The sequence below is a fragment of the Anomalospiza imberbis genome, chromosome 10, assembly GCF_031753505.1.
Source record: "Anomalospiza imberbis isolate Cuckoo-Finch-1a 21T00152 chromosome 10, ASM3175350v1, whole genome shotgun sequence".
Lineage (NCBI taxonomy): Eukaryota > Metazoa > Chordata > Aves > Passeriformes > Viduidae > Anomalospiza > Anomalospiza imberbis.
The window spans coordinates 7096322-7110584 of record NC_089690.1 but is presented as its reverse complement, the minus strand read 5'-3'; the positions used below and the strand labels follow the sequence as shown (position 1 = coordinate 7110584).

Sequence of the window (14263 nt, the reverse complement as noted above, 5' to 3'; positions counted from 1 at the left end):
TGGGGATCTCTGGGCACAATGTGGCACAATCCTGGGTCAAGCAGAGCAGTTTGCTCCTTTACCTTTGTTTGTTGCTGCCTCCATGGCCACAGGGAGCTGCATGATGTAGTCCACCCTCTCCGTGTAGCGCACCTTCCTGGACTGGCAGCACTGCGTGCGCTCCTCCACCAGGAACCGGAAAACATCGCTGGGGTTCTCTGAACCCACAGGGTTCCTCTGAAAGGAACAGCACACCAAATCACTTCTGTGCCTGTTGGAACCCTGGGTGCTAAGAATTTTAGACTTTCTGTGCTGACAGACACTGACCCCCAAGAGAACACTGCATTTTAGTGAAGCCCGAAGCCGTAGAGAAAGCTTCCAAAATTGAATGATAGAACTGAGATTATGAGTGTGTAGTTTGGATAGAAGTGTGCAATATCACATAGTAGAAAACCTAGAGTTTAAGGTTTTAGAACGTAGTAATATATATAAAGCAAAGTGAAAGTTTTAAAGCAGAAACTAGTCCTTCTTCTGTACCTTCTTCTTCACCTTCCTCTTCATAGGCTTAAGCAGCATTGGGTAATTAGATAAAAAAGTCCCCATTGCGGAGCATGAGTAGTTAGTTATTACCTTAGAAGTAAAAATAATTTAGGTGTATTTCTTAATTAGACAGCTTATCCTTAAAAAGCCTTGCAGAGAAAAAGATACAACCTCATTTTTACCTTGTTAGAGAGAAGCACTGTAAAACTCACAACTTGCAAGACTATAATATAGATAAGGACTAATAAACATCTAAGTCAGAACAAGAAATACAGCCTCACAATTTAATCCCAATCTCAGCAGAGAAAAGAAGCAAAAGATTCGACATGTGGTGATCACCAAAATGACCAGAAGACCCAAAGGCTGCTGGTTGTTTTAAGGCAAGCACAAAGACACTGATCAGGCAGCTCAGCTCACACTGGGTTGTGTGCAGAGCTCTGGCACCTACAGAGAAAACCACCAAAATCCACAATTTCTGCACTCACAGCAGCATTTTTCTACACACAGAACTTGCAGGGTATGTACCCCAAGAACTTGACTGAGTCAAGATGAACAGAAGGTAGGAAGGTGGCATGTTACAGTAAAGACAGAAAGCTCAGATAAATAACATGGAACATCCTCTCAGCAAATAGAATTGCTCCTACCACTCTGAATATGCACTGAAACAGAACAAGCAACTTGTAGTTCATTATCCAGATGGGAATGTCATGCAAATAATATACCTCCTCTTTGTTGTTCATGTTAATGCCCTTTATCAGGCAAGAAACAGAAAAGTCTCTTCTAACCACCCTATAATCAGTACATGCATTTAGGGATGTGGAACATTATGCATACAAATGTGAGTAACTTCATCTAGAGACTGAACACATGAATAAATAGCCTCGATTCTTGGGGAAAATGGGAAAACGAGGGAGGAAGGGTAGACAAGAAATGCTTTACATCAAAACTGCATGTATTTGAAAGACAGCATTAAAATTCACAGTATGATTCCTTTACACACAGCACTGAGCTGGAGCTTGGTGGAACTAAAGCTTTTTACAGAAATATTCCACTGACAAACAGCCACTCTGCTTTCAGCAGGGGGATCCTTCCTCCCATGATTCAATAACATACAGCTGGGATTTGTAAAACAGCTGGACAGGGTAATTAATTTGCTCCCAACAATTATATGAATTTGGAACAATAACAATAATAATCATAATACCCAATTCATTAATATTCCATGGCACACTTCAATATGGTAAACAGGAACAGCAATTTAAAAGGTCACATTTGTTTATGAATCTTATAGCCTGTACAGTGAAGCTTGACCTCTTCATATTTGTTAGCAGCACCACTGGCCATGTTCATGGTCATTCAGGAGTCTGAAGTAAAGAAGAATTAAGAAAGCAAATGTTTCTAAAACAAAATACATTGTAATTAGTCCCACCTTCTACATATCTAAGGCTAAAAATAATATAACTAAAATATGAGCCACTCATGTAACAGTTTTGCCTTCATTGTCTAATATAACCAGAAAAAGAAGAAGCAATTCAGGTTTTCTCACCTCTACTAGATTTATAAGATGTAGGAAAAATTCCTGTGCATCTTGTTGTCTGTTAGAGGAAAATTCTGGGTGGTCTTTACTTATAAAAGCCTTGAACATTCGAGGAGATATTCCATTGGGTTGAGGCTAAATAAAAGAGAGAAAAACCATTTAAAAGGGGATTTTTATTCAGTCATGAACCAAATATCTCAAAGTTACTCCACTAAATCTATCTATGGCCCATTTCTGGCACTGGAGGAATGATAGCTTCCATTTCACCTATTTTTCCATTTTAATAAATATGGGAAGGGTCCTGATACAAGATTTGCGGGAGTTTTAGAATATTTTTTATGGCTTAGTTCCTACAGAACTCACTCTACCTGTCCTTTGGCAATTGGCATTTTAGAGATTACTGAAGGTTTTTAAAGGTTAGTAGTTTTCAGAAAGGCTGAAAGCTTACATTGTTATATAACATTTGATATTGCTTTCTGAACCCTGTGCCAGAGCATTGAAGCACTTTGGTGTGTCAGCTGGCAGCTTTCCTCAGGACAAAACCTTTCCAGAGAGCTGTACAGAACCAAGCAGAGAACAACTAATGTGTGCAGCACGCATTCCCAGGTGAGTTGTTAAGAGCAGACATGAATTTGCAATTTGCAGATGTTGGTCATGTTGAAAAAACATAACTTACTGCCTTTGGCCATTCAGTTACATCAGGAGCAAACTGCCCTAAATTAGGAAATCTCTGGCTTCCAAGACAGTCCTGGTTTTGACTTTTTAATCCTTTATACCACTTTAAGAACCTCTCCAACCATTCCAGATCCTCAAGACAACTCTAGCTATTATGCCTTTCAAATAACATTTTTGAAGGGGTCAGAAGCTATTATTCAGATTTGCCCTCACCATCCATGAAACCAAATAATTTTCTGGACAATCCAAGCAAAAGTAGAACCTTTAGGAGCACTCAGAGGCTGTTAAAAACTCAGCCAATTTCATTCCTTACTACACTTGCATTGTCATATGAATACAAAAATAGAATAAGCAGCATGAAATGGAGGCCATATAAAATACTGGAAGAGTAAATTTTTTTCTTTGTTTTACCAGGGTGCAGTATTCCTAGTCCCACCGAAATCAGAAGCAGATTCTCATTTTTAAATGCTTTTTCCTTTTTTGGCAGTACACCACCAACCACATCAGGCCAAGATGATCCTTAAAGGCTCCCATCAAGAGACAGAGTCTCTATGGCTTGGGCAGAGAGATGTTCTGGGCATTTCTGCATCCTGGGTTATGTATTGCTTCAGTGTCCTCAACTGCCTTTCATCAAAACTAGGGCTGGGGAGAGAAGTGCATAAAGCACTATAACTTTACTTCACATTATAACCTCTTCCCATGCCAGAAGCAAGAATGTGGCACACTGCTGTATAATGCTGTATAATGCAGTGAGTTTGGAATCAAGCCTTGTTTCCACCTCCACACTTTGTACTCAGCCAGTTGAGCAGGAAGAAGAGGAGCGTGCCATGTGTGACAGTCTGCAAAAAAAAAGGATTGAATCTTGCAATCTCACCTCAAGGACAATAAAAGGTAAAAAAAAAATTAAAAAAACCAACAGAAGAAAGGTTAAAGCTCAAAGCAGAAAATCAAGCCCTGGCTGATGACCCTTTAGGCATTCAGCCTCTTTTTAATCTTAATTGGGTCCAAGAAAAATGCTGCCATTTCCAGGCTAAACTTCTGTGGTGAAAAAATTCAACTCTACAGCACCACGAATATTTACTGAATACCTGGCATACTTTCCCCATCAACAGTTGCAAAACAGTTTAGCTAAATATAGATTGTGCTGGACCACTGCAGATCTCATATGAATGCTTTTACAGGCAACAACTCCCCAAAACTTTGGATGAATTCCAAAGGCTCAGAAAGATTGAGAACTTCTTTGTATGTAGAAGGGGAAAAAATTAAAGGAATTAAAGTAACATGAATAATTGATATTATAGACACAAAGCAGAAGCACTTAAAAACATTTAAGGCCTAAAATGCTAAGCAAACAAAAGGGAAAAAAAAGCATCCTCAACCTGAAAAAACATAGATTTGTATTACAAGAGTGAAGAAATAGAGAAAATAACTATACCTGACTTTTTCTGTAAATAAATCATCAGTACAACAAGCAAAAAAAACCTGTAAAAGCTGTTTCAAATCCTATGCTCCGAATTGCTTGATAAGGATGCTTCATGCAAGCAACTTCAGCTTCATTAAACTGAACTAATGAACACAAGTTAAATGTCAGTAGATGCCTACTACAACCTGACAGAGTTTTATACCATCTGTCATTAAAGAGTTCTCGATATCTCATCTAATGGTGGCTGCTGAGCTAAACATGGAGGTGCAGCTTTATTCCAAGGATTCAGATCCCTGAACTTCTAGCACAGTATTTTCCAGTCACAACCTGTATGCATTTAGGAAAGCAGGTCAGTCAGTACACATAATTCAATGTATGGAGTTTGCTGAAATCTGTCCCACTACTCCTTTATCCCAGTGCAGTGCTGATTATCCTTGAAGTTTATTGAATGGGAACAAGCAGAATTCATTTGATGTTCCAAAACAATGAACTGTCACTGTACAAAGCAATTGCCTGGGAGACACACGACTTCCAGATCATGCAAACCACTCTGTACCAGATGCTCTGTCTGTCCAAAATCTTACTGGCATTCTGATTTCAGGAGAAATTCCTATGTCAATAATCGATAGAGGAAGGTAGAGGAAAATATCTAGTTCTGTGGCAAGCACCACCATCCCTCTGTGGCAGAAGCATGCATTACTCCTGTGGTTCTGCATGGCCCCTCCGTCTCCAAAGCCCCCAGCACCACCTAATCTTCATTACCTTCTCCTGAAATCAAGAGTACTGTCAGACACTTCCTGGAAACAATTCTTTAGCTCTTTATACTTCTTTCAGGAATTTAAAGAGGGTTTAGAAGTTTGCCTCCATGACTCTGCATAGCATTGTTGTTGTTGTTCCTCAGAGAAGATAAACATTGGTTGCAAGCTGTGTGAACATTTGCACTCATCACTGGAGCAGCAGAGCAGTTTATCAGCAGAACCAGTGCTTGCCTTGATGCACTGCACAAATAGTGCCTGACTAATTTATCCCTGACTTAGAAATCTTCACATTCCACCTTGCTAAGCATCCCATCCATGCTGGACCCCCACGTGTTCCTCAATGCCCAGCACCTGTTCCCCTTTCTCAGGATATCACTTTTACCTAGTTACCAGTGGCTGTACAAACTCAGGCAAATACCTTGTGTTCTTCTTTCATCACCTGCTCAATGAGCTCAGATTTCATGGGTGGCTTAGAGTATTGGCCTGAAAGGAGGCCGTGTCCCAGTTTAGCCCTGTAAGGAAGAAAGTGGAGGGGTGGAAAAAAACATGTGAGAAAAACAGAAGACTTACTTCAAAGAAAAAAAATGAAGTTTACTGCTTTTGACTCCTTGATGAACCATCATTACCTGCAACTAAGTGGTCAAATCTCAATCTTCCTGCACCATATCTCACTTCTGAGCTCATGAAAAGGTGTTCTTTTGCTCTGCCATTAAATAATTTAGATTCTATTTAACCTGAACAAGTAAATAACTGAGAAATGTCACTTACATCTGAGTATTGAAATCTTGTGTTGGATCAAGAGGGGAGTAGTCAAATATTCGTGGAAGGTTTCCCACATACCTGGCAACAAGAACAAAGCAGAAACATTCAAATATTGCAGCTTAGTGATTCAATCTTTCCCCAGTGAGTGCATCTGTCATACAAAAATAATAGTAAAGAAATAAAGAAATGGACATTGAGGTTTTACTTGGAAGCTCCTAGCTATAAAGAATATGGCTGTGTTGTTCATCTGGAATTTACATTCTGTTCCTTAATCTTGCAAAAGCTGAAGGATGGTGTTTGGTCAAAACCACAGAGCTGAGTTGAGAACCAGTGTACTTTTTACTCCCAACCAAAGTAACCAAGTAAATTCAGGTTTGTATCATGACAAAAATATGTAAAGAGAACATTTCAATTGGGTTTCACAAGAAAAGCAATTCTGAATACACTGAGGGAAACTGTTCTAGCCAGCCTGTTGGAAAGTGAAGCATTCAGCAGCACTCTCTGAGCATTGGCTGCCCCTGAGCACAGGACAAAACAAGCTGGGTGGGTATGGCCATGGTGCTGGTCCCTCTCTCATCAAAGATCTCCACTATTTTTATGACACTAAGTCCTCCAGGTAACTCCTAGGACCATGCTGTGGAAAATAATCTTCCTTAATAAAGTCCATTTTGGTATTTTTCAACAGTGGAGGTAGAAGAGCTGGCACTTAATGAATCTATAGACTGTACTCCATATGGCTAACAAAGAAAATAAACACAAGTTTTCTCCATCTTCTCCAGAATGTAATTTCTAGCATGAAAACCTGGGAGGCTTTCCCAAATCTAAAAGCTTCATTTCCAGCACATACACTGCTGCTTTGGAAGGAAAGGGTACTCTGAATTTTATTTCAAATCATGCACTGTCCTTTATAAAAAGGCTTCTCTTCTTGGAGTGATGTGTTCAGCTTTGATCAGTCAGGAGTATTTCATATTTTTCTGTTGTGATTTTGTCCTTTTATTCTTTTAATTATTCAGTGGAAGAATACATTTACACTCTTCTTGTCATTATTTTTTTTTAATTTTAATTAAAATGTGCCTCTGATAGTTCCTCCCCTTAGCCAGACCTGCATGCAACAGGTGCAGTGTTTTTCACTAGCATGGATCAATACCAACATGTTTCTACCAGTTTTTGGGACAAATCACACAGAATGACTCCTGGCACGGGCCAGTACAAACCCCCTAATGTGATACTGATGATACCCAGGTAAGCAGAGATATCTGCATCTCTATGTAAAAAGCAGAGACTGAGACATCAAAATTCCAAGATGGCAAATGATTTCCTACCACTGAAGCTGAGACAGTAAGTTTTTATTTTGAAGGCAGATTGGGTTTTGTGTTCCAGCCTTTTCCAGAACAGACCAAAACAATCACTAAATCCTTCAAGCAGCCACTGAACTGACTGAAAGAGACCTGCCTGCAGGCGAGACAAAAATGAAATCACCATTTTTCTTAGAAAAACAATGAACTGACGAATGCAATGCAGCAGCTAGTGACAAAAAGCAGTTTGGAGCTACTTACGCTCGCTGGAACTCCGGGATGCTGAAAATGGCTTGCATGACAGCATTGAGGTAGCAGCTATTTCCCAGGTTCTTCATGCCAGTGTATCCTGGGCCATACATAGGCTTCAGTTTCACACCAGCTTCCTGAATCACTTCCCATTCCGAGACTCTTGGCTTTATGTCATTATCTCTTAGCCCATTCTCTGTCTGAAAGCAACAAGATTTTCATCTTAGTCTCTTTAACTTCTGCCATAATTATGCTGCTGCCACCAGCACCACCAGCTTTGTGAGCTATACTCTAAGAAACGAAGAGCCAAAGCAATGGAAACGGGTGTTGTTCTGGTTTTTTTTAAGTTTTTTATACTTTCTGATGTTTACTTTTATTGGAGTTTCTCACGCATGTTTGTGTAAATATTGATTGTTTTGTATTTTTCTTTGTAAGAGGAGAGACTTGATAGACTGCTAGTTTGATTGGTGTGGTTGGAGAGGTAGTAATTTCGTCTTCCAACCCACTGTCACTTTTAGAATTCTATATATTGCGAGGTCAGAAAAAAAGTTATCTTCCTTTTGCTCTTTTACATCTTGAGTAAACGCGTGAGTTATTTCGTGTCGTAGTGCGACGCAAGGGGAGGTAAATCCTGCATGTAGGGGAAGACGAGGGTCAGAAAGCCAGCAGTTTGTTCCTCCAATACACCCTCAGCTGTCTAGCACAGTCACTGGCACTGAGTGCTCCCAGTCGTGACCTCAGTCCCAGCTGGGGGCTTCTCTTCCCTCAGGCCCGTGACCTCAAGCCTCAGCACCAAACACTGCATTTTTTCAGGTTTCCTATTCCATTTGTAATGGTCAGGAATAGCTGCTGCTGTAGAAGCTGCTCGTAACAAATAAACCACATGAAAAGCTGCAGATCCAAGAACGCTTCCCTTCTTTTCAAATGGTCAAAGCCAATAATTTGTGACACTGAAGTTTCTCTCCTTTACACTCAGCCTTCAGCCTGTAGGTGTAGGTCACCATAGTGTCATTTACTGCTGGCACTGCTCTGTCACTTCTCAAAGAACTGTACAGACCAAAGACCAGAGGTGAAACCTTTGCAACAGCTAAGACTAGGTTTTCAAGGCTCCTGAGTAAAACAGGCTTTCCAGAATGATTTGGATAAAAGAAACTTTTTATTCATGATCCTGGCAAGGACATTAGTATACCAAAAATATTATTAGTATCATGAAGACTTTTGAAAACACAGTTTAATTCTTCTCTATCATTTCAATTATTCCCACCACTTGGACAATGAAATACACTTAACCAGTAGCAGGTTTGTCCCTTTTTAACATTTTCATGTTCTCCAGGTAATTTTGGGTTAAAAAAATAAAACCAAAAAACAACAAACCAAACCAAACCAAACAAAAAACCAACACAACCAAAAAACCACTCCTGCCTTTATAAGCATATCCTATTCTGATATCCTACACCATTTAAAGAGAACTGGAATCAACATCCACTGAAACACAGGTTATTAAAAGCACTTCTTTACTAACATAGACACACACAGAGAATCCTTTTTTTCCCCAGTCCCTTCAAAACATGTCACACCTTTGACCATGCTGTTTTCTAGACTTGAGAGAATGTATTTTTCTCATTTTCTAATGTATTTATTGACAAAATCTAAACTGAAATTTACATAAGTAACTTTCAGCCACTTTTTAACTTATCTATTGCTTAGCTTCTTTTTGCTTATGAATTGTATCTGTTCCCACCTGCAATAGGCTTTCCTTCACTCAGTGGAATTAGATTTTCCAGACATTCTTCTCTAATTGAATAAGGTTTTTCATCTTGAAGACAAATGTTACCTCACACAAGAAAAGTGAAAAATATAAACTAAAGACCACAAGGTAACTCTTTCAGAAGGGAATTTCTGGATTTGAGAGCAATGATTTACTCAGAATTCAGACAACAACCCTGAAATTAGCTGGCTGAACTTTACAAAACTGAATACTGTCATAACAGTCTGAAGGAATCACAAATACACTACAGGTGTCATTCTTCTCCTGTTTCTCTCCCACCCCCAAGTGAACAAAGAAGTGAACAACAAGCTAAATAAAAGATGGATTTCCTACCACTTGCATCTGCAGCATATCAATTCCAAAGTGTGCCAAATGTTTTGCTATGTGTGGATCTAAAACCGGCTCCTCTTCATCAAAGGAATAGACATCTGCAAAAGCAGAGAGAAACCAGTGAGCCCCAGTATCAAATGTTATCCCTTCTCCTTGTTTACCAACACTGCACTCTCAGCACAGGGCTGCCCATACAAAATGCCTTGTTCATATTCTCCAAGTTTGGTTCTGGCCAGCAGAGAAGTGCACAGACAAACACATAGCTCAATAAACATCTTAACACAATCACCTCAAGCACTTTCCTCAAAAGAAATTATATGCCTCCACAGTATTAAAACCTAAAAACATTTATAGGGATCATAGTATTTCCTCTCCCCAAAATAAACAATTTGTAGGGAAAGCAAGGAACAGGGCGTGCAAAGCCAGCCCACATTTTGAACATGACAACAAGAGATGATGAATTCTGATACAGACAGACCCATTAAAGCTGTGAGTATATCACACCAACTCACTACTGACAACAGTATTTTAATTTTTAGTACAGTTTAAGAAATTCACTTTTGCCCTTTTCACACAGAGATGCAGGAAGAACAGAGAAATTCTTAATTAGAATAAAGAGGGAATTTTTGGATTACACACCACTGGGTTGGACTTCCAAGATTAATCTAACCTTGTGGTTAGGGAGAAAGGCTAAGCGAGGTGCCTTGCTTTATTGTACGGGAGATTTGGATTTCAGTTCTCTATGACAGACCTTTATAGCCTTAAGTAAAAGCTCATAAACATTCTGGCAGGGCAAAGTTCAGATTGTGAAGGGAAGGAGTATGTCTAATGATGATATTTTCAATATGGAACCAAGTTTAATAAATCCAAAAGAAGGACAAAAATATTGAGAGTAAAAACATCCTTTTTTAGAGTTTACCTATCAAGTCCTACAATGACACTGAGTTCGGAGCAGGTTTCACCTACATGAACAAATAACAGTAAAGCTGTAGGCATCATGCAAGGCTAGAAGTCGTAAGATGTGCACTTGTAAGACTTGAACAGGCTTTCCATCTTTTCTCTCATCAGGTCTCTACCTCTGTAGTCAATGACTGCTTTGGTGTCTCCTCACACCAAAATCCAGAACCCCTGTGCCAGCCTCCCTGAATTTCCCTCAGGCAAGTCCCCTTCATGCCCAGCAGTTTCTCAGTGACCTTGCTCCATAAGACCAGACCTAGGCTGACAGAGAAAGCTTAGCCAGGAGAAAGGAAGAGAACAAACCCTGGAGGAGATAGCAGGGGCACAGATAAAGGCTGTTCACAGCACAAATATCACTTCTGGAAGCTCCTCACCCCAGCCTCTCCTGGCAGCCATAGACCCTGGCTCTGACTCAGCCCAACCCCTTTAAAAAAAGGCATTCTCCTTGATGTCTGCTAGTACCAAACCCACACTGAAATGACAGATTGAAGGTTAGCCAAGAGCTGTAATTTTTAACATTGACCAGCCCTATGGAAAACCTCTCCGAGCAGGGAGCTGGCTTTGAGCTGTGCTGCCAGCTGCGGATCAGCCAGCAGATGCCCCGCTAACACTGGTGCCCATGACCTTTGTGGCATGTGTGTGGCAGTAGCTGCCCATCTGCTGGAATTCCACTGTGTGGTAGCAAATGCACCCAGAAGACATGACTGTCCATCCACACACACGGCATCACAACGTTCCCATAGCATTCTGGTGAGGTCACAGCACAGCCAGATGATCCCAAAAAGTTCAAACCCCCGATGGAGTGAGATTACACAGCAACTGAGCTTGGGTGACTGCTTTCAGTGTGGAAGCTTTTGATATTGTTTTCCCTCTGCTCTGGCAACTGCAGAGAGCAAATCATCTGGGACTACTGGCCCAGAGCTGCAGAAGTAGAGCACGAGACTAATATTGTGCTCAAGCCCAGCTCATGCCTTCAGTGCTTTCTGCTGTGTAGCTTAAATTCATAGGAAAAAGACAGAATTCACTTGTTTCAAAAAATCAAAGACAGACTATAAGAGCTGCCAAACACAGGTGTGCAATGCTGCCATACAGACTGTGGTAGATGAGGAATGTAGACAAGTCAGCAAATGTGACACGCAAGAACCTGGTGTCATTAGAGTGAGAAAGGGGGAAAAGGGAGGAGTGGAAGGGGGGAAAAAACCCACCAAGATAAATCTGAGACAGGCAACACAGAATATTATTAAACAGAGAAAAAAATCATAGAAGATGCTGAGTTGGAAGGGACCCATCAGTGTCATCCAGTCCAACTCCTGGCCCTATGCAGGATGCACAAAGAATTCCACCACGGGCCTGAGATACATCCCACCATTGCCCAAATACATCTTGAACTCAGGCTTGGTGCTGTAACCAGTTCCCTGGGGAGATTTTTCCAGTACCCAACCATCCCCTGGGTGGAAAACTTCTTCCTGATAATAGTATTTTCTTGATAGTAGTCTTTATAATTAATATTATTTTAAGAAAATAAAAATGTCAATGCTACTTGACTTCATTCTCTTCCACAGCTCAAGATTTACACCTGTTCTGACTGTGCAGACATCTGTCCTTAGATGGTAACAGGCAATGGTAACACTGTTCCTGAAGAAAGAAGTGGCTTAGGATCCCCCCAAAAGTATCTGACAACTGCTAAGATCAGCACCCACAAAGCAACTCCAAGGGGTTTACCACTGCCAGTGCCCAATTCCATGCCCCAAACTGTTCCTCACAGCAACCTCACAGTGACTGGAAATAAAATTCAGCAGCACTGGCAAGAGAGGCAGCAGGCAGCAGAGTCTGCCCAGGGCTCAGCCTGCTGAGGCAAACAACTCTTCTGACTCCCTGCTGCGTCCTGTCCAAGGTACAAGAGTGGAAGAGAAGCTTGGTTCAATCTCTGCCCTGATCCCAGGTGTGTCTGCTGACAGAATGCTACAAAATGGGGCTAACACCTCAGGAACCTTTCACAGTGTGCACAGCACAGATTTCTCAGGACAAGACAAAGAGCTCTCCTCTGTGCACACATGGGCTGAGTGTCGGTGGAATACTGGCACCACCTCCTTCTCCTTCCTACTGCTGTGGAAAAAGAATAAATTATGTCAGGGCAGGGACCAGTGATTATTACTCCTGTAGCATCACCTCTTCACCTTTAACCCATGGAAGCAGAAAACAGACAGATTTTGTGTCACCATCAGCCACAGAGCCTCTTTCCTGAAGCTCATCTATCACCCAGCCCCACTGAGGGGTTATGAGTACTACAGAAATATAGATCAGAGTCAGAATAATTACTGAAAAGGAACAAGGAAGGTTGGGGGAGGGAAGACTTTTCTATAGGGAAACCAAGTAAACATCATCCAGAAGAACAAAGGTCTGTGGAGAACAGCTGGTGCCTCTCGTTCAGAGGAAAGGATGACAGCCTGTCCTTTGTTATCCCAAAGGCCACATAAGAGAGGAAGCAGCTGATCAGTGGGAGGCACAAGAACATAAGCCATAAGGAAACAAGTATTGCTGCTAAAGATGGGAAAGAAAAGAAAAAAAATTCTGAAAAAAACCTACTACAGAATATCCTGTTTGTTCTGTAGATGCAGTTGAAAGCTACAGCTGGGCAAATCCTAAACACCTACAATAACTGAGATATTTGGATAGAAATTATCCCTGGCCAGGCTTATGCAAGGAAATAACATTCCATCTGGGAGAGAAAAAAGTGGTTTTTGCTTAGTGTTTCTTGGCACAGCTGGTTGAATCTGACTACAGTTGCCTTTCCTAACACTGCATAAGACTCAGAAAAGCTCTCAAGTGATGCTTGTTAAAAAAGGGGCTGCTCTAAACAGCAATTTTTCATCTCTGTAGTCATAAGCACTAAAGCCAAAACATAATCATGCTATGTGTTCTTCCATTTTTACTTCTCCATGCAGCTGCAACAAAAGATCTCTTTGCTTATGACTTTTTCAGCTCCTCATGTTTTTATTCCATCTAATCCTCACACACCACAATCCCCTCTGCAGCAACACTGCAGAACATCCCACTTGGAGAATATGCAAACAAGGATACAGCTACAGCTTTTTTCCCCTCTCAAGATCATCACACATTTTACAAACGAGCATCACAGCAGCCCCATGAAGATGAGTGTTCATTAGACTGTTTCAGCAACATTTCGTTCCACAAGGAAAAAGGAGTTTCAATTATGATTAAAAAACCCATACATTGAGAAGTCTGTTACAAACAGACTTCTAAATTTAAAAAGCTCATTACCCTGTTGTTGTTTCTTTGTTACAAAAAATTGAACCATTTGTCCTAGGAAATGTAGCAGAACTAAAAAATATTGTTTCTCCAGTGTCTGTTGTTTCACACTAATAACTCTTATGTTATAAGCCTGGTATTATGCAAACACGCCAAAAATATTTATAGCAAATATAAAATGAGCAGATAAAACAGGTATGGGCTTTCTCAGAATGGAGTGTGTGTCACTCCCCTCAACCCTGATCAACATCCCAGACTCACAGAGTTTCCTTTGACACTCCCAAACACTGGCACTAGAAACACAAACCCAGCTGGTAATAGATACACACTGTCAGCCTCCTGCACAGAAGGAACCTCATCTCAGAACTGACCTGCTCCATCAGGAGTGATGGTTCCCAGCTTCACTGCCAGGGGATAGCCTGTCTCCCTGTAGTGCTCCATGGCGTGCCCGTTGCCCCCGCTGCCGTCGAAGAACCACTTCCCGCAGAGCACGGAGCCGTCCGTCAGGTTCAGCCACAGGTTCTCCCGCAGGTCACACCTGGAGCACTTCCAACCACTGCCAGACACAACAGGGAGAAACAGCAGCAATATGTAAGGCAGGAGGCAGCTCTGTGTCTCCCATTATGGCAGGTCAAACCAACCCACACGCCCAGAGCCACGCAAGGGAACCGTGGGCTGAGTTCCTGCCTTTAGTTCAGTTACCCTGGACTGAATTAGAGA

General features: G+C 41.2%; 1 protein-coding gene across 4 annotated transcripts in view; it reads right to left on the bottom strand.

Moving 5' to 3' along the window:
- The window catches only part of USP13 (ubiquitin specific peptidase 13), a 50327-nt gene that overhangs the window by 12504 nt on the left and 23560 nt on the right, over window positions 1-14263 (bottom strand). For all 4 annotated transcript variants that reach the window (XM_068200365.1, XM_068200363.1, XM_068200362.1 and 1 more), the window contains exons 6-12: window positions 13915-14099; window positions 9320-9414; window positions 7231-7418; window positions 5681-5752; window positions 5331-5424; window positions 2066-2191; window positions 63-216 (exon numbers count right to left, since the gene is read on the bottom strand). In XM_068200365.1, the coding sequence (XP_068056466.1) occupies window positions 63-216; window positions 2066-2191; window positions 5331-5424; window positions 5681-5752; window positions 7231-7418; window positions 9320-9414; window positions 13915-14099 (914 nt within the window). The remainder of the gene's footprint in view (window positions 1-62; window positions 217-2065; window positions 2192-5330; window positions 5425-5680; window positions 5753-7230; window positions 7419-9319; window positions 9415-13914; window positions 14100-14263) is intronic.